The 23,340-nt window shown below is 40.3% G+C and overlaps 1 protein-coding gene across 2 annotated transcripts; it reads right to left on the bottom strand.

Moving 5' to 3' along the window:
- Positions 1 to 19,099: 19,099 nt before the first annotated feature.
- On the bottom strand, positions 19,100 to 20,584 carry LOC132866572 (THAP domain-containing protein 1-like). 2 transcript variants are annotated; one of them, XM_060899386.1, is made up of 2 exons: positions 20,364 to 20,584; positions 19,100 to 19,559 (listed from the first exon to the last, which is right to left on the bottom strand). In XM_060899386.1, exons 1-2 carry the CDS (start codon positions 20,539 to 20,541, stop codon positions 19,225 to 19,227), a joined length of 513 nt encoding a protein of 170 aa, XP_060755369.1. In that variant the 5' UTR covers positions 20,542 to 20,584; the 3' UTR covers positions 19,100 to 19,224. The 2 variants fall into 2 exon arrangements, with proteins under 2 accessions (XP_060755369.1, XP_060755371.1); XM_060899388.1 differs by having other exon boundaries at positions 19,100 to 19,529.
- Between the last annotated feature and the right edge of the window lie 2,756 nt (positions 20,585 to 23,340).

Genomic DNA, 23,340 nt, shown 5'->3' with positions numbered 1-23,340 from the left:
TTAACTCATTCTGAGTTGCTTTCTATAACCCAGCTGCTGGCTTAGTGGTTGAGGACAGTCAGATATGATGCAATCTACCCAGCAGCTGCGTCCATTTAAATCGGTCGTTATAGTATTTGTGCTACATTACAATTTAAAAAAAAAAAAGCTATTCTTCCAACTGTCCTGTCCAGTATCTTTCAAAATGCACTGGAAAAGGGCTGATTTTGGAGGGCAGTAAACAAAGTGCTTTCAGCGGATCAGCAGAGTGGCGATCCACAGGCAGAAGGGAACCGACAGGGAAGGGAATGGACAGTCAATGGGACAAGGAGCCGCAAGCCATAACCTGCTGTTTCTAAACTCTTTCCCCTGCTGATTTTCAGCGATGATTGTGAATGATCTGATTAATTAATGTAAACAAATAATGGTTTGTTTGTGACGACCATGTTGTGTAGTTTTAACAGCTAGGCATTGTCCAGTGTGCTCAGGCACGGTCACTTCTAATCTTGCACAGCTGTTGGGCTGCTGTTGAGTCGAAACACCCCAGCCGCTGGGTCACACTACATTTAAAAGCACTGTTTTTTCCCCCAATGAACAGTCTTTGTGCCCGGGAAGACGGCGACTGGCAAGGGGGCAGTTTAAAGCTACACAGGTTAAGGGTTGTAATATTATGATGTGCTTATGCAAACTCTCCCTGCTGTAAAGGCAGCAAAATTACATGGAAAAATTTATTCACAGTTAGCCAGTTTGCATGGTGATAGAGGTGGTGAATGTCAATCCTTATTCGTATTGACACAGATATCATCAAATATTACGACATGTTGCTGCTGCTTTTCTTCATTGAGACAGACATGTTGATTTTGTTTTTGACAGATGTGTGTTTTTCCTGCAGCCTTTGTATGCATATAAACGGACAGCTGTGTCAAAAACAAACTTGCAAAATAGGAGCTTCATGAGCTCACAGATGGTTTTGGAGGTAAGCGTGTAATTGTTGGAAGTTTCTGCAATGGAAAACTACAATACTTACATTTAATAACAATAGTATACCATATAATACACAGTAAAATGTGTACTGTGTGTCTGTGGATAAGGGCTGGGATGGCAGTGGGTTAGCTGTATAATTTGTGCCATTATAAGACCCACAACATACAACTACTGTTTTCTGTGTTTCAGGTGAGGCAGTAGATGAGAGTTTTCTTCTTTTAGATGAGGGCCCCATTGCGAGTCTCATTCCCAAAATTGGCCTCCGATCACAATTTCTAAAACATTACAGAGAATTAGTCAGTAACTAATGTCACCACAGCAAATAGCTCTACTGAATATGTGAATAAAACAGCATATGTTGGTTTTCGCTGCAAAACACGGATGTGCGGTGCACAGTGCCAATTAGGCATCTGAATATTTTCAGTGTTGTGAAAATGGCTGTACCAGAACTTTTACATTGATTAGGTTGTCCAGAAGACACCTTCTTAAGCATCATTCTCAAACTGAACACTGTCTTCATAGGATATCAAATGATCCAGTATCGCCATTTCAGCTCCATGATACTGAGGGTATATACTCCTGTGTTTAGCCAAAATGGGGGAGGGGGTGTCCCTGACACAGATGCCCTGATACAAGGGATTGCACTCGGCTATTCAACCCTGCACATGTGACGTAGTCAGACGGCAATCATAACATGCCAATTTCAGTTTCCAAGTGGTGCCGTCCCGCCTGGGACTCGATGCAGCATGCGTTATATGAAATGGAGAGAACTGTTTCTCCAGCGGTTACAATCCTGCATGCGTCCCTACAGGCCTGTACAAACCAGCCATCAAAAAAAAAAAATTGGAAAGGCCCATTTGTATGTGTTTAATATTCTGTTATTGATTTTAATGTACTTTTTGAAACTGTACTTTTAATATACTCTTCTGTTTTATCTAAATGTTCTGTTGTGAATCTGGTACAATAAAATTAATATCCTGCACAATGTGGTCAGATCATTATGGGATTTTGGCACAGGCCAGAGTCTCCAATATAGCTGTAAACACATACAGATTGAACACGTTTCATTTGCTAGTGACTGTTAATAATGTATTATTTATTATTAATGATTGTTTAATTATGATTAATCAATAAACAGTGAGAAGAAAATAAGCCAATAATAAATAACTCATTAATTGGCTAATTTTAACTCAGTACTGCAGTCAATATAACCAACATATTGGGTTGAAACAAGAACCCAACCAGGATGTAAATTTAACCTAATGGTCTTTGTTCAAGTAACCCGACATTTCGGTTAAATCTTTAACGCAGCCTGACGGGTTAAATGCATAACACAGCATTGTGTCGGTACAGTATTTACCCAGTGGCTGTGGTAAAACCAGGGTTGTTGTTTTTTTAAATGTGTGTTTTGTGTTTTTTTTTTTTTTTTTTTTTTTTTTTTTTTTTTTTTAGTACATGTCACTCAGAAATGCTACTGCCTTGTCTAAGGTACAAGCTGGTGTATCTGTATCAAAGACAAAATATTACCCTTTCTTTATTTTGGTACATTTTTCTCATATATTTATTTTATTTATTTGTTTGGCATTTATGACATTGTTATAAGGGACATTTATATCAAAATATTCAAACATTTTTATGTAATAATAATAATAATAATAATAGGTCAATTAAATAAATCATTGGAGGAAGATTAAAAAATAATGAATTAAATAAATCTTTTTTTGTTTTGTTTTGTTTTTGGGAGTTTACAGGGAATTTGCTTTGGTGGTTGGTGCTTGAATGGTTAAGATAAAATAATTTAAAAATAGACAAAATAGTTATATAAATGTCAGTGAACATGCCACTAATTTATCTAAGTTACCAGCAGCAGCACAGAAAGGAATGCAATAACAAATATCAGACCTTACTTTATCAGCTCTCACAAATGCAACATTTAATACAGAATCTATAAAGTTCTAAATTCGCTGCATTTTCACCAACACTAACCTCATTCTTACACTCCAAGTTTCATTTACAGGGAAATCTTATTCATTTCACCAGTTGGGCAAAATAAACCGACATGCAGAACATCAAACCCATCTATCAAAATAAAGCCAGCGCTCTAATGAACACACTCAGCACTGTCTACTGCCAGGCCTTTTCTTCTCTATAAACACAATGCTCACAGTAAATGGGGGTTTAAGGCCCATCATCTTCCCAATCTGGGTTACAGTAAATGTATATACAGCTACACTCTGTTTTGACCAGATCGATGTATTTATTTAGTTTTGTGATTATTTATTTTGATTATTTTTGATCTAACTACTTAATTTATTACATGTCTACAGTATTCCTCAATTCACACTCCAGTGTTGATCAAACTGCCATGCAGTACAGTGGGTTGAACGCAGGCCTTAATACACAATGGTGACAAATAAACGCACGCTCTTCACATCTCTCATGGATGGATGGGAGCGGCATGCATCCATATCCTACATTACAATTATTGGATCATTTCATTATTTCAACTGATTTATTGACTGAAAATGCAGCGAGTCAAGTTTCCAAATGTGGCCACATGAGGGAAACCAACAGCCATCCAGTACAAAATCAGTTATTATTATCTCATCTCATTATCTCTAGCCGCTTTATCCTTCTACAGGGTCGCAGGCAAGCTGGAGCCTATCCCAGCTGACTACGGGCGAAAGGCGGGGTACACCCTGGACAAGTCGCCAGGTCATCACAGGGCTGACACATAGACACAGACAACCATTCACACTCACATTCACACCTACGGTCAATTTAGAGTCACCAGTTAACCTAACCTGCATGTCTTTGGACTGTGGGGGAAACCGGAGCACCCGGAGGAAACCCACGCGGACACGGGGAGAACATGCAAACTCCACACAGAAAGGCCCTTGCCGGCCCCGGGGCTCGAACCCAGGACCTTCTTGCTGTGAGGCGACAGCGCTAACCACTACACCACCGTGCCGCCCGTTATTATTATTATTAAATACATTTTCTAACAGGCAACAAGCCTCGCACTGATAAGCCCCCCCCTCAGCTATTTCCTACAGATTTATTGATGAAACGCTGACTTTAATCAACAAAGGGAACGTGCACTTCCTAAACTTGGCCACACGATGGCAGTCAAGAGCCATGCAAACAAACAGCGCTAACACACCCATTATTATTTACATTATTCATCAATCTTTAGGGGGCGGCACGGTGGTGTAGTGGTTAGCGCTGTCGCCTCACAGCAAGAAGGTCCGGGTTCGAGCCCCAGGGCCGGCGAGGGCCTTTCTGTGTGGAGTTTGCATGTTCTCCCCGTGTCCGCGTGGGTTTCCTCCGGGTGCTCCGGTTTCCCCCACAGTCCAAAGACATGCAGGTTAGGTTAACTGGTGACTCTAAATTGACCGTAGGTGTGAATGTGAGTGTAAATGGTTGTCTGTGTCTATGCGTCAGCCCTGTGATGACCTGGCAACTTGTCCAGGGTGTACCCCGCCTTTCGCCCGTAGTCAGCTGGGATAGGCTCCAGCTTGCCTGCGACCCTGTAGAAAGATAAAGCGGCTAGAGATAATGAGATGAATGAATAATCAATCTTTAGCATTTCTCCTAGTATTTCCCTACTTAGTTAATTTATTATTATTATTGTTATTATAATTATTATTAGATGTGTTTCTACATTTCTCAGTATATAGATGTTAAACCAGATTTGTCCTCAGGAGCGAGCTACAACTAGTAGCCGAAGGTCCAAAATAATTTAATTGTTTCTTCATAAGCATCATTTTCATTTTTCCAAAACTTTCCACAATATTCTCACTGTTCCTAACAAGGCAGTCTTTTGGAGATGTTCTATTTTAATACTCATGTCGATCTTTTTCATCCATTGTCCTAACTTATTCAGTTCATTCTATAATTAGGGGTACATGTCATGTCCACAGGTTGTATTTATCAATTTTATGAAATATTCAGGGCGGCACGGTGGTGTAGTGGTTAGCGCTGTCGCCTCACAGCAAGAAGGTCCTGGGTTCAAGCCCCGGGGCCGGCGAGGGCCTTTCTGTGCGGAGTTTGCATGTTCTCCCCGTGTCCGCGTGGGTTTCCTCCGGGTGCTCCGGTTTCCCCCACAGTCCAAAGACATGCAGGTTAGGTTAACTGGTGACTCTAAAATTGACCGTGAGTGTGAATGGTTGTCTGTGTCTATGTGTCAGCCCTGTGATGACCTGGCGACTTGTCCAGGGTGTACCCCGCCTTTCACCCGTAGTCAGCTGGGATAGGCTCCAGCTTGCCTGCGACCCTGTAGAAGGATAAAGCGGCTAGAGATAATGAGATGAGATGAGATGAAATATTCACTTCAAAAAATTTTCAATTTTACATTGGTACACATTCTTTTTTAATTTAATATAAAACGTCAGCAAGTTCCACCGTTTATTTTGCAGAAATTGCGTACACTACATTGGAATTTTTTTTTGTGCTGTCCGATTTGTTAAAGGTCAAGGTTTGCTCTCCAAATTAACAGTAGGATGCATGTTTTTGTATATTATTTTCATCATTTTTTGTTGAAAATAACCATTAAAACATGATAAAGGTGTATTTGACTCATGACTATATATTCAATTTGCATGTGTCTGAGAAATCTCTGTCAACGGTGTTAGCCATTGGCAAAACCCCTTTAACTCAGCAATGGTTTGCTCCAAAGTCACCTGTCCAACAGCACGTGATGTCACTTCCTTCAGTGGAGGAAATTTTAACTTTGCGTGGTCCGTCTTTTCTCCTCCTCCTCAATATTTCATCAATATTATTGTCTGCACATAGAGTGGGTTAATTGCTCAACAACTGTGTTATCAACATGTTCATGTGCACTTCATTTAGATATTATATTTACAACACTGTAGAGAAAGATTGTTTAAACAGATGTTGATCAAGGTCATGAGGTGACATGTTAGCACGGGTGCAGATAGAGGGTGGGACAGGTGGGATTCGTCCCACCCAGATTTAAATTCACCTCGTTCGGTCCCCCCCACTTATAGGGAGGAAAAAACGTCTATGCTGTCTTTCTTTGCATAAGGTAAACCTCACGGAAAAATCAAAAGACTAATTAATTACCATTCGGTTTATTGAGGTGCACAGCAGTACATACATAGTTGCAACAACTCACATAAAACAAAACAAAGACTGATATTTGGTTGGTTGAGCTGCACAGACTGCACAGGTTGCGAGCTCAAGCTTGGTTGCTATGGTTACCCACAACAAGTTTGACAGGCATATCGGGGACAGCTCCTAGTTCAGGACCCCAACACGGCATGATGAAGGGTGCCAAACCAAAAAGGCAGAAAACGATTGCATCGTTTTTTCAAAAAACAACGACTGTAAGTAAACTGTGCCTTACTTTATCATATCACCTTGCAATTTTTTGATAGTCTGTTCAAAGTAATGTCGTAGTGAAAGTAAAATCGTACGGAGTAGAGATGCCTTTCTGGTAGCCTCCTCCTTTCAGTGGTAGCCTGTAGATACAGTGCTCAGAAGGCAGTTTTAAGGGCATCAGAGTATATTCCTCGCACAACACATGTTGGGGTTGGGGGTGGGGTTGGGGTTGGTTTGCTGGCAGATTTGTCCCCCCCCAGTTCAAAGAACGTATCTGCGCCCCTGCATGTTAGCACCTAGCAGCTAGCACAAGGGCCTAAAATGAAAGAAATGTCGTGTTACCCATCAAGTGTCGGTGGAGTGGAAGAACATGTCTGCTTTGGCACAATCAGCTCATCAAAAGAAAAGGGCCCCGCAGCCATATGGACCCATCTATCCCCAATACTTGACCTGGTCAAGGCTTCCTCTCCCAATGGGACTGTGGTACACAGTCAGTTTTTCACAGTTTACTTAGTTTCATTGAACTGCTATTTATTTTACTACACGAACTATGTTCAGAACACTCGTGTTTTTTTCTGCTTGTTTGGGGACTTCTGTTCGCACTCATATTGGGGCAGCTGGCATATAGCCATGGGGCTATTGTTTACACCAGGGAACCGCTGCTAGCACTAAGTAACACCGGATGCTCTTACATGCACAAAAAAAACGCACACCAACATCTGGCTCATAGACACTCCTGCTCTGCAGCTCAGCATTTAATCCACTGTTTGTTTTGGGTTTTTTTTGTGGCTACTGCCTCATAAAGGCGAAGCGAGGCAGTAGCCACTATGTCATCGTGCTGTAAGAATGAGTGTAACAATAGCAAAACTTCGTAACCAATCAGCACTTATCCTGATCAAGTTCGATTACCCGTTCTACTTCTTGATAAACTTAAGAACCAATCAGAACCAGAAACGGAATAAGAGAAACCTCGTCATAACTTCGTAGTGTCATAAGATAATCGGCAGGTAAAAAGATAAACAAAATTCACCTCGTGGTTCACCAAGGCTACTGATTCAATATCGAGTAAGTGGTGTTCATTTTAAGAAAATTTACCTTTTTGATTAACACGGCTTTTGTTTGGTCCTTCTGAAAAGTCAAATGACAGGTTTTGTAAGTTTTTTTGAGCTTTTTGGCAGATAGATTGAGAAGGCGATATCAAACTTCTGCTATTTGCTTTAATTTGTTAATTGTATTTTTTATTTCAGTCTTTACACTCCACTTGTGAAACAAAATGTGCTCAATAGTTCTAAATAATTCTTTGAAGACAATTCATGAACAAGTGCTTTCGTACTATTTTGAAAATAGATCAAGTTCACAGCACTGTATTTAGAACAAAATACACTAAACAAAATTGGTAACCAAAACACTCCAAGCCCTGATGCTGCTCACAGCTTGGTGATGCTTTCAAGAGATGAGGCGAGTAGAATTGATAACATGTATTGAGGTATTTCACCCACGTGACCAAGTCATGTGATGCAGCCATTTTGGACGGCACGCTTAAGTCCTTCAGTGCAAGGTGGTATGAGATGGTGGAGACCTTTGCACATTTTAACAAGAAAGTAAGCTGTGATTCGTGTTAAATGGGATCTGTCTTTTATCACAAACACTGTACCCAGCCTTGGTATGGAGCCAAGGTTGTCGACAGAAGTCAACAATTTGATGAAGGATGACCCCAGCATTTTGAAACGGTACAAGGTAGGCTATGTTCACAACACTGTCTTGTTACTCGGGGGATCCGAGATCCCCTGAAACAGACATGAGATCCCTTGAAAACATGATTTGAGAAATGTTGGGGGGTCTCTAAAATATTGGCAAAATGATGTTTATTGACATAGCAATCGTGTGTAACGGGAAGCATTTGCATATCCGAAGTGTTGTGTTTACATGACAATGACTGCTGCAGCCAGGTTGGTTGATGAGTAGCCTGACTGTTTTTTTTTTTTCTTTGCGTGTGGTATCATTGTTGATGCGAGGTTGTTTTTGGAACATGCCAATGCGGACACGATTTCCCCTGATGAGTTATGACATCAGACGCGATGCGTGTGTGGAGGTGTGGAGTCCGGGTGATATGTGCGTAAGATAGACTTCTCATGAGTTTGGAGATCCGTGCTCTGAGACAAGCGCAAGCACCCCCCCCCCCAAGGGAAAAAAAGGGACCCCCCGACAATATCGGCATAGTTCGAACAGGGTAAACAGAGAAAACAGAAAAAATTAAATGATTTATTTTAGGGGGCTCATTCGTCATAAAAAAGATACAATATTTTGTTTTTCAATTTACTGGTGATTTCTGGTGCATTACTGACTTCATCTGCAGTATATTATTTACATTCGTAACAAGAAATTGTACTTGAAAAAAATTGGTACAACAGGGAGAATGCAGAGAATTTTTTTTTTTTAAAGTTGTTTGGACACCATGCAGTAGGTGGGTGTGGGGGTTGTTGGTTAGAGACATATAATTTCCAGTGTACTTTAATGTCTAATTAATCATAATATTTTAAGGGCACCATTTATTCTTCTGTAATGTTATTTTATGTTGTAGGAGAAGTTGAGAGAGTGGGGAATTGATGACCCCTACCTCTTTCCTCCTGGAGTCTTCACTGATATGCTGAAGTGTAAACAGGTGCCTGACTTTCAGTACCATGATTTATACCACTATGTGGTTTTCAACCCTTCACCATATTCAGGCCAGGCCATGAAAGCATACAGAAGCCTGGATGCCTACAGCTATTTTGTAGCTGGCTGGGTTACAGGACTCCAGCAGTGGATTGTGCCTGGCAATGGAGTACACCTTGTTCATGCCAAAGTAAGTGACAAGTACTTGTATACTATCTATCTCTTGTCTTGGGTTAAATGTGTAATGTTTTATTGTTTTTTATACTGTTTTAGTGGATGGATGATGGATGGATATTGAATGTGTTTGTTTTTTTCTGGAATTTTAAATTACAACACTTGCTGCTTTGCCTTATTATTCTAGATCAGGCCCTAGTTATCAATAATTTAAATATTTGAAAATAATTTCTAAAGTTTGTCATGATTCATGTGTGTCTATTTAATTAACTGATAAATTGCTATGAAATATTTTACATTTATAGGTGACTCATTCACAAAGACTATCAGAACCACCTCTTCTTCCATGGATTGCCATGCAGAATGATGGGCAGGTTATCTTTGGCCACTGCACATGTAAAGCAGGACTTGGAGAAGTTTGTTCTCATGTCGCAGCCACCCTGTTTGCATTGGAATCAGCTGTCAAACACCTGAAGAACAGAACCTGCACTGATGGTCCCAGACAATGGGGACAATCTTCAGATGTCACAGGTGGGAGAGCGATATTCAGTTCAGGATGTAATATTGACTTCACCAGTCCTGAGAGGAAGCGGAAACAGGCCTGTATGGAGTTATACAATTCCAGACTACCACCCCCTTCAAAGTCTAAGAAGACATCTTCCATCCCACTCATGACACAGGATGAAAAGGAGAACTTTTTAAAGAGGTTGTCCAAGTCTGGTACCAAGAGTGCTAGACTGTCACTGGAGGCAGGCTTTAATGACAGTTTAATACCAAGGACACTACAGCTCAATCTTCCCAAACCCCTATCTGAGCTGTATGATCCAGTCTGTCTAGGCCTGTCATATCCTGATCTGTTGTTGGAATGTGAGGCAGCATTTCAAGTGCTGAACATAGATGAAAATCAGGTATGTTTAACATAAAATTTGTAAATATGTGTATCTGGAATTTAAAAGTCCAGTTATTATTTATAAGGTGGGAGGTATGAGATTTCGAAACTACATTGCATTGGTTAATACCTTCCCCCTCCCCTCCACATGCACACCAGCATCAAAATGGATGGATAATACCCCCACCCTTTTAAAGTTATGAATAATTATGTCCAAAATGATTTTGACAAGGGATAATAAAGTGTCAATGAATTCTATATCAAATAATATGTATAATATGATACTATTTTCAGGCATCTTCCGTTGAAGAAGAGACTAGAAAACAAGCCAAATCCAAGCTGTGGTTCCAAATGCGTGCTGGCCGAGTTACAGCTTCCAGGTTCAAGGCAGCTGCAAGAACAGATCCAGCCAACCCATCCAAGTCTCTCATCAAGCAAATCTGCTATCCACAGGCCTATAAGTTCACTTCTGCAGCAACTGAGTATGTTTCAGTATTTTCTATTTTATTTTTGTCTAATTACTTTTAATGTTTGAAATTGTTTGAAGATGCTAAATACAAATGTATATCCTGATGTATATCCTTTCTTTTTTCGGAAGAACCCCGAGACCGGAAGCTTTCTTTTTTTCTCCTCCACAAGCGGAGGCCATCTGATCTGCTTTAATATCAACAGATCTTCATTTAAGGGTACGTGAATCTTTTCATCATGGCACACCTTCAGCCTGTTCAGTGTGCTGAGTGCAGGATGTTTAGTCATTCTTCCTCTGTCACTAGCGATAGCTTTATTAGCTTTACTTGTGATAAGTGCAGATTAGTTAGCTCTCTGACGGAGAAGATTTCAGTGCTAGAAGCGCGTGTCCAGGCTTTAGAGCAGGTTAGTGAGCGTCAGAACAGTGTAGTTTCTGTTAGGGAAAGTCTGGACGCCCTAGGTGGAGTTAGCAATCCCCCAACTCCGGCATTAGAGCCCTTACAGCGGGGCGAATGGGTGACGGCTCGGCGGCATAAGCGTAGAGCCAAAGCTACCGCTGAGGCTCGCCCACGGGAGCACCACTCCTCTCTGCGTCACGTGCCGAACAGGTTTGCTCTCCTTAGTGATGCACCCACTGAGAAACCTGAAAGAGCTCTGGTTATAGGGGACTCTATCATACGGCATGTGAAATTAGCTCAGCCTTTAGGGGCACCAGCAGCTTTAGTCAGGTGTATACCGGGAGCCAGGGCGCCGGACATAGCAGGTAATCTTAGGGTCCTAGGCAAGCACAGGTTCTCAAAGATAGTTATCCATGCAGGAGCTAATGATATACGCCTTCGTCAGTCTGAGGTTACTAAGAGTAACTTTGTAGAGGTGTTTAAATTAGCGAAGGCGATGTCCGATGCTGTAGTATGCTCTGGCCCCATCCCAATGCGGCGTGGCGATGTAGCTTACAGCAGGTTATGGTCGCTGAACTGCTGGCTGTCCAGGTGGTGCTCTGAAAACAGTGTGGGCTTTATAGATAATTGGGCTAATTTTGAGGGCACTGCTGGCCTGTTAGGGCGGGACGGTATCCATCCCACTCGGGAAGGTGCTGCTCTCATTTCCTGCAGCATAGGTCATAGTCTCAGAACAGGCCTAGTTAATTTCTGACAATCCAGAGCCAAGGCCAGGGAGCAGACGAACAGGCTAAACCGACTGTCTGCTAGCTGCACAGAGTCGTCACTCAGGGCCCACTACATCGAGACTGTGTCTGTTCCCCGAGCTCAACAAAAAGGTAGAAATTTTCAGAGAGTTTGTTCCAGTAACCTAATCAATATAAAATTAGATCAGACTGACTGTACAGCTGCTGCCAGCACCTTTGATCTAAAGGTGGGGCTATTAAATATTAGATCTCTTACATCTAAAGCGCTAATGGTTAATGAACTCATTACTGATCAGGAGTTTAATGTACTGTGTTTAACAGAAACATGGATTAAGCCAAATGAATATATAGCATTAAATGAAGCGAGTCCTCCTGGATACAGTTATATACACCAGCCTCGTCTAACTGGCAGAGGAGGAGGCGTCGCGGTTATTTATAACGATTATCTAGGTGTAACACACAAACCTGGTTATAAATTTAATACATTTGAAGTTCTTCATACTCATATAATGTATGTAGCCTCAAAAAATAAGTCTACCCAGTTAATTCCATTGCTTATTATTTACAGGCCCCCGGGGCCATATTCTGAGTTTCTTTCTGAATTTGCAGATTTTATCTCAGATTTGGTTATTTCCTTAGACAAAGCTTTAGTTGTCGGAGATTTTAATATTCACTTTGATAACCCAGAAGACCCTTTAAAAACAGCGTTTGTGTCCATCTTAGATTCAGTCGGGATTAAGCAGAATGTCATAGGACCGACCCATAATGGTGGTCACACCCTTGATCTAATACTAACATTCAGATTAAACGTAGACAATATAGTCATACTTCCACAGTCTGAAGTTATCTCAGATCATTGTCTCATCTCATTCAAAATATGTCTGAGTAATAATATATGCACCTCACCACGCTACTGTATTAAACGTACTTTCACGTCAACTACTGCACAGAGCTTTATAAATGATCTCCCAGAGCTGTCAACTTTGATTGGGTCACTGTCAGCCCCTGCAGAACTCGATCAGGCAACTGAATGCTTAGAGTCAACATTCCGCCATACTTTAGATAATGTAGCTCCTCTAAAAAGGAAAATGGTCAGAGACAAAAAATTAGCACCCTGGTATAATGATGACACTCGCACATTAAAACAGACCACTCGAAAATTGGAACGTAAATGGCGTCAAACAAAATTGGTAGTGTTCAAATTGGCGTGGAAGGAGAGCTTCCTGAAGTATAAAAAAGCTCTTAGTGCTGCGAGATCAACATATCTCTCCTCCCTAATAGAAGATAACAAAAATAATCCTAGATTCCTATTTAATACTGTAGCAAAATTAACCAGGAATAAGTCCACTATCAACACATGCACACCTGCAGTATGTAGTAGCAACGACTTCATGAATTTTTTTAATGACAAAATTGAGAATATCCGACAAAAAATTCAAACTACTAATTTAAGGTTAGACAATGAAAGTGACCTTGTAGTTAACAATATAACTGTATCAGATCATCAGTTAGAATGTTTTACTCCCCTAAAAGAAACTGAATTACTCTCATTAATCTCTACATCAAAAGCCTCAACTTGCGTACTAGATCCCTTACCGACACATCTATTCAAACAGATAATGCCTGGAGTAATTGAACCGCTTCTAAAAATAATAAATTCTTCTCTTATGATTGGCTATGTACCCAAATCCTTTAAACTAGCAGTTATCAAACCCCTGATTAAAAAACCTGACCTTGATCCCTGTCAGCTGTCCAATTATCGGCCAATATCAAACCTCCCCTTTATCTCCAAGATCCTTGAAAAAGCTGTGGCACAGCAGTTATGCTCATATTTACATAGGAATAACATCCATGAAATGTATCAGTCAGGATTTAGACCTCATCATAGCACAGAGACAGCACTGGTTAAAGTAGTAAACGACCTACTGTTGGCGTCTGATCAGGGCTGTGTCTCGCTACTTGTGTTGCTTGACCTTAGTGCAGCATTTGATACCATTGATCATTCCATTCTTCTGGATAGACTAGAAAATGTTGTGGGAGTTAAGGGAATGGCCCTCTCCTGGCTCAGGTCTTATCTAACTGATCGTTATCAGTATGTCGATATAAATGGTGATATTTCTAGACGTACCGAGGTAAAGTTTGGTGTTCCACAAGGTTCTGTCTTGGGTCCACTGCTTTTTTCTCTATATATGTTACCTCTGGGCGATATTATTCGTAAACATTGTATTAGTTTCCATTGTTATGCTGATGACACACAGTTGTATGTCTCTGCAAAACCTGATGAGAGACACCAGCTTAATAGAATTGAGGAATGTGTTAAGGACATTAGACACTGGATGCTCGTTAATTTCCTTCTGCTTAACTCTGACAAGACTGAAGTACTTGTGCTAGGACCACATACAGCTAGAAGTAAGTTTTCTGATTACACAGTAACTCTGGATGGCCTTTCTTTTTCTTCACGTGCAGCAGTAAAAGACCTCGGAGTGATTATTGACCCCAGTCTTTCATTCGAAACTCACATTGATAACATCACCCGGATAGCTTTCTTTCATCTCAGAAATATTGCAAAGATAAGAAATTTAATGTCATTGCATGATGCAGAAAAACTAGTTCATGCTTTCGTTACCTCCAGGTTGGATTATTGTAATGCCTTACTGTCTGGATGTTCCAATAAGTGCATAAACAAGCTCCAGTTAGTTCAAAATGCCGCAGCAAGAGTCCTTACTAGAACTAGAAAATATGACCACATCACGCCTGTCTTATCCACACTGCATTGGCTCCCAATCAAATTTCGTATTGATTATAAAATACTACTATTGACCTTTAAAGCACTAAATGGTCTCGCACCACAGTACCTGAGTGAACTTCTGCTCCTCTATGACCCGCCACGCCTACTTAGATCAAAAGGTGCAGGCTATCTGCTGGTACCTCGTATATTGAAGGCTACATCAGGGGGCAGAGCCTTTTCTTACAAAGCCCCACTGTTATGGAACAGCCTTCCAAGTAATGTTCGGGAATCAGACACAGTCTCAGCATTTAAGTCTAGGCTGAAAACATATCTGTTTAGTCAAGCCTTTTGTTAATGGTGTTTATGAGGTAAAGGAGTAGATCTGGAGGGTCCTCAGACATAGAGTGTTTTGGTAAACTGGGATGTATGGATGCTGTCAGTCCCCACTCGCTTGCTCACTCGAGTTTGTTGACGGTGCAGTGGCTGGCTGCTTTATGTCCCGGGGCTCCCTCATGCCTGTGTTACCTTCTGGCTCTCTCCTTTTAGTTATGCTGTCATAGTTAGTTGCCGGAGTCCCTGCTTGTACTCGGTGCAATATGTATACTGTTCCTACTTATTCAGGTGACATTGGGCATACCTAACCACCTGTGTTTTCTTTCTCTCCCCCCCCCACCCCCACCCCAAATCTGTCCCTCTGAGTTACATGGAGTCAACAGGAAATCTTTTGGTGGAGACGGTGGGGACCTCGACTGGCTATCGTAGCCTGCAGGGAATCGGCCGTCAGACATTCTGTCGCATGTCCCAGACCCGGTGAAATGTAACTGAATTGTCTTGGCCAGGCCTAAGAGTCCCATCTGCATCTCATCATTGCTGAGGAGTGTGCTCCCATCACCCAATCAAGCATCCAGCCAGAGCAGGTCATGATATATTTTTTACCATATTAACATGCCATTGTGCGTCATGCCTGATGTAAAGACTCTCGTCTCTGCGAGCCTACCACACAGATTTAATACTTGTCATTTTTAGGGCATACCTAACAACGTGTTTTCTTCCCCCCCTCCCCCATCTGTCCCTCTGAGTTACATGTTGATCCTGGGATTGAGATGCTGGCCTCTTCTGCCCCTCGGACCTGCTTGATCCATCCTGGTGCCCTGTGTCTGGTCGGAGTTTTATCGCCCCACTCCTGTGAAGGACGGCCCCATGAGGACAGTTGAGGGTTATACCTGTTAAAACTGTTAATATTATAGTCAGGCTGTCTGTTGTTGCCCAAATGAGGATGGGTTCCCTTTTGAGTCTGGTTCCTCTCGAGGTTTCTTCCTCATGTCGTCTGAGGGAGTTTTTCCTTGCCACCGTCGCCACAGGCTTGCTCATTGGGGATAGATTAGGGATAAAATCAGCTCATGTTTTAAGTCGTTCAAATTCTGTAAAGCTGCTTTGCGACAATGTTTATTGTTAAAAGCGCTGTACAAATAAACTTGATTTGATTTGATTTGAAATGTATAGGTTTTTGTTCTGTTTTACAGAATAACAAATGTAATGGATTATGAATGGGACACAGGAAAAAAGGTTGTATTGTATACTGTTTTGGTCATAGTGGATATTTCAGTTTTAAATGTTTGTATTCCCAGTATAAATATGGTTGGCGTGGGCACAGACCAGATGAATTTTTTTCCCTCACAATCAGTATAAATGTATTTTGACCAAAAATTTTCAATATTTTGGACTCTCTTCCCTCCTGTAAAAATAGGAACTGGTTTGCACCCCCACACCATGCATATTTGTAGAAATACCTTTAGAGCTTGCAATTATTCTGTGTAGTGGCTAATTTTTGTTGTTAGTTATTCTACGGCCATGCTCAATCAATTGTATGTTTATATACAGGTATTTTTGTTCCATGTTTAATAGAGAGTGGCCTATATATCTTTTAACATTAGAATGTGCTTATGCTTTGCTTAAAAAGCCAGTCCTTTCTGTTTTCTGCTTTTGTCTATTTAATCTGAATATAGCTCATTAAACATGTAGCCTAAGAAATTGTATTAAACAAATTGTACATATAATGCAAATATATCTAAATTACTGATGTAATATGCATTCATTCATGCTCCTAGTTTTTGTGTGGAATGAATTAAACCATATCACTTTCATAACATGGCTCTTCATATTGACTGAGAGAATTATGGTGGGACTGAACTAAAATTTGATTCATATTGTTACAGATGGGGATGCCAGCATGAAAACGAGGCCAGGAATGTCTACAAAGCACATGTAGCCATGCAGCACAGAGACTTCATGGTGGAAGACTCAGGACTCATCATCAATCCTGATTATCCTCACCTTGGTGCCTCTCCAGATGGGAAGATAAAGTGTTCCTGCTGTGGGATGGGGATTTTAGAAATAAAATGCCCTTATTGCAAACGTGGTGACACGCTTGAACAAGAAGCAGAGGACAAGGATTTTTGCCTTCAAAATATGGGTGGACAGATATCTCTAAAGAGAAACCACATGTATTTTTACCAAGTTCAGGCTCAACTTAATATCAGTAGCAGTGAATATTGTGACTTTGTGGTTTTGACACAAGACAATACATTATTTATAGAAAGAATTGTGAAGGATGCTGATTTTTTTCCAACAGGCTTTAGAGAATGTCACTTCTTTTTTTCAAATTGGGAGTATTGCCAGAATTACTGGCAAAATGGTACACCAGGTCCACTGATCTCCCTGCCCCCACACCTGGTCCTAGCGCCACCAAGCATGTGTATTATTGCCAAGAACCTGAACAGCGTACAATGCTGAAGTGTCAGTCAGGATATTGTAATGTAGAAGTTTTCCACTTAAAGTGTTTGGGGTTAAAAGGCCTTCCCAAACGGAAATGGTTGTGTCCACACTGTAGAAAGGTAGCAAAAGTCAGTAAGCCCAAGGCACTGAGATAAATCAAATTCATAGGAAATGCAATGTCTGTATTATTTTCTAATTTAATATGAATAAATTGACTTGTTTATATAATATTCATGCCAATAAGCGTAATCTGCTATTAATCTAAACAAACATTGATTTTATTTCTGAGCCTGAAGAACATGAATTTGAGACTTGTAGTGCATACACTATTCACAGACCTTGAAACTGTCACAAGACAGCTGGTGTCTGTCTCGATCCTGTCAGCTGTGACATATGATAGCTACAACTGTGGTTTCTTATCTTTCTTGTATACATAAACTCTGACATGAAATACCAGTAGTTAAATGTGATAAGTTAACTAAGAACAGATTTATTTTAGGTCTATTAAGGCAAAGGTGTAGTATTATGATTCCTATGAACCACATTAATTATTAATATACTGTACAGTTATATACAAAACTAATGGTTATTTACATCTCAGGAATAAATTAACATTTCATTGCCAATGCAGGTTTATATACAAAACCAGTCTATTCACAACTGAAGTGTTTTACATGAATAATTATACATTTTTTTTTTTTTTACAAATGCATTCAATTTTATATTAATATGTGTATATACAACAAATTTTCACTACATATAATTTAAACCATCTTTATTTGAACATTAGCCACACACCCTTATGACCAGTCTTAGTTTCTAGTGCAGGACATATATACAGTAGATATAAATTTCAGCAAACATTTGTATTTTTTACATAAGTGACCAATTACATACAGGATGTACAGTCTTAAAATACTTGGTCAAGAATGTGTTCCAACCACTGACAGTGCTACATGTATCTGGAGATATAATTAATTTTCCTTTGTTGAAAGATACAATCACACATAATGGGTTGGGATATATTACACAACATTTAACATTAATTTTAAGAAATTTAATGAAATTTTTATAACAATACTGAAAACATGGCGTGTACTGTCATAATACCACTGTAACTGTTCTTTAAATGGCACCATTACATTTTTCTGCCTAATCAAAGGGAACTACAGATTCACTGCCATTTACCATAGCACAGGCTACCCTAACTATTTTGTCCAATGTTGTTAGGTTTACCTCTGGGTCATTCTGAAGAAGTGTTATGGGAATAGTTCCCTGCAACATGGTATACTTTTGTCGGGCAACACCAATAACTCTCTCTACATGAATACGAACTGCAGCTAATCCCCTAGTTTTCTCAAGGTCCACAGATGCTAACTGTTTTTTACCACTGGTAAAAGCTGGAATCTCCAGTTTAGCACAATACAACCCCACCTGATCCTCAACATCAAACCCCCTGTCTGCTAGCACTAAATCTCCAGGTAACAAATTCTGTAGAAACTCACTATTGCCAGTAATATGTACATCTGATGTACGCCCACCCCAACCCTTTGATATAAATGTAATAACCCCTTGTGGTGCAATAGCTATAAGATATTTCATTGTATTGTGTGACTTGTATGAGGAATATGTTTGTGCCCTTGCCTTTAAATCCCTTGGTTGTTCAATCAAAACAATCAATAATACATACACAGTGCTTAAAAGTTTGACGAAATGTCATTGGAAGGGTTTTGCGCAGTTGCTCACGTTCAGGCCATGATACCATTAATGGGACTAACCTCACATTCATAATATTAATAACATTCATGAACACACGAGATACAGTTGAGGTGCTGACACCAAACATGTAACCTAAAAACTGTACTGTTAAGTTTAACCTGAGCCACATGCATGCAAGAAGAAATTATTGAAAACACATCATTGTAGGGATATCTTTTAAACAAACTTTGACATCATAAAATATCATTAGAACAGTGAAAGAAGGCAACCCTGTAAACACCCTGACTTTCTCATCATTGTTTTCAAAGGAAGGCTTTTGTAGAAACTGTCTTGACTTGTCGGCCATTATGGCTCTAGTTTCATCCCTCAAGTTTTGGAGCTCAAGTTCCATAGCAGAAATATGGTCCATGGACAAGTCAGTCTGTGTGCATACACTGAGGTTTCAAATGTTCGTTCAACATCTGCCTCAGTAGTATTCTCTAATTCCAAGTCCTTTACTGGAATGTTCAGGCCTGAGGTTAGATCCAGGAGAGCTTGTGCAGCTGATCTACGGGATTCTTCCTCTCTCTTTCTGGACTTCATGGCCTGTCGACGCTGAAATGACTCCAGAGACTGCTGCCCTTTTCGCTTCACAGGTGATGAGGTGTGTTGGAAGACACTGGGAACAAAATCTGGGGAGAGGGGGTGGTTACTCCTTGCTCCTAAAATTAACAAAATAAATCTTAAACATAAGATTACCATAAAATAAAAACATTTTTCATTCAAGATCAATGCTGGAATAATTCAAGTGAATTCCAAAATAATTATAATGTACTTAAAATGAGTAATTGTAATGATTGTTTTCTCTACAAATAATTTCTTTGCATGTAAGTAAATATACAAACAAGATAAAGCTGACATTTAAACAACATATTACTTTATATGTTTCTCCCTGAATACTTTTACTCTCCTCTTGTTCAAAATTTGGAGAAATTTGCCTATTTTCATTTTTTTGGGGGAATGTTGATTTTCTTCCAGTTATGAATAAATTGACAAGTCTTACAGTTTTTTCCACCGGTGCATATTAATATTTCTTTCAACTTAATAACATGTATTTGCATTTATATGCATGTCTTATTATCAGTGAAATATATATATTTTTTAAATATAAAAAAATTCAACTAAGATAAAATATTTCTTCCCTTCCTAATGATTTTATTCAACAGGTCATGTTATGAAAAACTTTTTGTAAGGCTGACTTAATTAAAGGATTACAAGACAAACAAGTTGGGCTGCTTTTTGAATTTATCAAAACTTTCAAAAGTAAGTGATACAAGTAGTATTTATAAACTTTATTCATCAAAAGGAAAATAATACATGACAAACAGGAGAACAAAATGTCTGCTACATGCAACCCTAGACAAATTAACACTGCCTTGTTTCACTGCTCAGATGGGTTAACAAACACTGACCCATTTACTTTTTGCTATATATTTTATCAAAATTGCGTTGACTGATAAACTAACCTGAAATGAAATGATCACTGCAAAGTCTGGAGTACTCTGTTGGCTCCCAATCCTGTCTATTCACAGCTGCAATCCATTTGGCCCTCTTGTCTGGGTCAGTAGGAAACCGGTAAAAGGAGCGTCCTGCATGCTGTCCCTGTCTGTTGTGGCAGCCCACAGCACAACAAGCAAACACCATGGTTATTTATAGAGTGCTTACTGACAAATTAATCTATTCTAGGTGTCTGTAACATTTTTTTCCAAGCTGGTTCTCTCTCTCTGTCTGCAGCATTAGTATGTAGCTTGACCTCCAAAATGGTGGACACCGGGGCGTCACGTGACCCTGTGACATCAGGTGAAAAACCTCAATATATGCTATATTTACTGTATGGACATGGGATCAGAAAACTATTTTATTTGTAAGCAGTAGCCACATGGACCTATAGGGTACCTATTTTTTTCTTCCCCATTATGGTTTGCAATGTGTTTCCTTGTCGAAACACATCACAATGAGTCATGTTATTGGTCGCATTTGAAGCAGGAAATTTTACATCCAATCACAATAACGATATTAACACATAAATCAGACAGTGCACAGGAATTTTAGTGAAATCCCCAGAGTTGTGGTCTTGACCAGTCTTGAGATAACATCTCGAGTCCTCCGTGTCTGAGACCAAGACAAGATTGAGTAAAAATGTGGTCAATTCCGAGATGTGACCGAAACCTTCAAAAAGTGGTCTTGAGATCAGTCTCGAGTTCTACAACACTAGATTAAACCATAGGTTCATAAAATGTTTCTAAATCTTCGGTGTTGCATTTATATTTTTGTTCACTAGAGAAACAGAAAGTTCTTTGAAACTGTTTCCATCTCTCCTGGTAATTGTAGAGCATTGTGTAACCAACAGATGGCAGCAGATGGAGTTGGGTAGAGAAAATAGATTGAATATAAGATCAAGTCCCTCTTTAAATGATTGAGGAGAGAAACATAACATGACTGCACTTTCAGTGGCCACTGGGATAGAAAACAACTGTGTGCTTGCATTAGTGCAACAACACGATTGGTTTAATATGATTCCCAGTTCGGTAAGACGATTGGTTTTTGGGGACAGGGGAAAAAATACCAGAAGGTTTGTCAGGTTCTCGGTTGTTCCAAAAGTCACAGACAGAGCAGTGACGACAGTCACTGACAATGTTTATTTACTTCTCAGTCCAAGAAATCAAGCACCGTTTCTGCCTGGTTTCAAACAGGACCCTTTCACGTGTGAGACAAATGTGATAACCACTGCACTACAGTAACTGCAGCAAGCATGCTGATTTGCTGTTGCCTGGGCCACAACACTAGAAGCAATCCCACTTAAGCACTTGTCCCCAGTGTAAGTGTTGGCTGGATTGTGATTAGTGTAGCCGCCTTCCAAGCGGGTAACCTGGGTTTGATTCCTGGCCAAGGCATGTCCTTTCATGCCAATATTTCATTGCTGCAATGAAAGGCACTGGGACAAAACACTGGGAAGGAATCAGTTGCCTGTCACTACCTTGTTTGGATGTGACTGAGGGCTGCTCCTTCTGCTTTCCACTAGCAGTGTCAGCAGCTGTTCACAGGGCTGAATGATGTCAGTTTTCACCTGGGCCAACTTGTCCTGTGAAAAAACATGAAGTCCACGAGCATGATTTTCTTTTGTTGGTGACATGCTACTTTTTCCACAAACGGGAAACTGTACAGTCACTGTTTTAGATTTAACAAGCAAAAAAGTGTCTACATGTTGGATGGTCTAAAGCAAAAAAAAAAAAGTCAGTGCCATTTTGCTGAGTTCTGATGCTGTGTGCAGCCCTGTTGACTTGACACCGCTCCATAAATGAGGAAGGACGTTGTATTTGAGAATACCACCTCCTTATGAAGAATTGCAATTTCCATGCTTCCGCAGCCAGCGGAAATGTAGAGAATGCTTGTTTGTTTTTTTTACAGCAGCTGTTATCTCCCTTGAAGGAAAACCAGAAAGGCAGGGAAATCATTCCAACCAGGTTTTGTCCTGATGACCGTTTGCACGGAGAACATGACAACTGCTAATCTACCAAAAGTTGTCCAGTCCTGACAAGGGTCGGTCTTTCTGGCTGTTTTGAGAGTACCCGATTTCAAGACACCTGGACATTTATGAAAGCAAAGCACGGACCTGCCAGGTTTCTCAGGCACCTCCGTTCGCTTGTTAGGGGAAAGGGATAACCACAACAGAGCAGAAAATACCTGAAGGTTTTTCAGGTTGTTCTAAAAGTCACGGGCTGAGCGGAGATGACAGCTCGATGTTTATTCACTTCTCAGTCCAAGAAAACAAGCACTGGTTTTGCCCCAGGGACCTTTCGCATGTTCGCCAAACGTGATATCCACTATGCTACAGAAACCACAAAAGGAGTGTTTAGCTCCTGTTGCCTGGGCCTTGAGAAAAGCAAAGCTCATGCTTAAATGTTTGGCACCAGGACGGGGGCATGGCCTCAATGGTATGGCGGCAAACAGATAGTCGAGCGTAACAATGACGAGGTTCAGCATTGAAAAGCACTTGAGCAACCGTCGGAATGTCTTCACCATCTATCCTGAATCTGAAGCGGTCCTGAACTTTGTCTGTCTTTCTTTAAAACCAGGCTGCTAGACGGATGGCTTAAACTTCATCTTCAACCATGTCATCAGTCTGCCAATGTCCTCCAGCATCCATCTTCCTTCAGGAACAGACTTTGTTGTAATAGTCATGTCATCCATGAAGGCTCTGAAGTCATCCATGAAAAACATAATTCAAATTCAAGTCCTTGAATTACAAAATAATTCATTTCTTTGTGTTGAGATCAAAAAAGAAAAAAATCATTTAAATTCTAAACTGTATGAGGTTCAGTGTGGTGAATAGGCAGTTGTACACAAATAGGCCAGCAATGTCATGCTCAGGCCATGATTTACGACGACCAAAATAATTCCATTTACTATATTCTACAAAAATCAAACAGATGCTCAAAACAT

The sequence above is a fragment of the Neoarius graeffei genome, chromosome 18 (assembly GCF_027579695.1).
Source record: "Neoarius graeffei isolate fNeoGra1 chromosome 18, fNeoGra1.pri, whole genome shotgun sequence".
Classification (NCBI taxonomy): domain Eukaryota; kingdom Metazoa; phylum Chordata; class Actinopteri; order Siluriformes; family Ariidae; genus Neoarius; species Neoarius graeffei.
The sequence above is the reverse complement of the archived record's forward strand: the minus strand, read 5'-3'. Positions and strand labels throughout refer to the sequence as shown.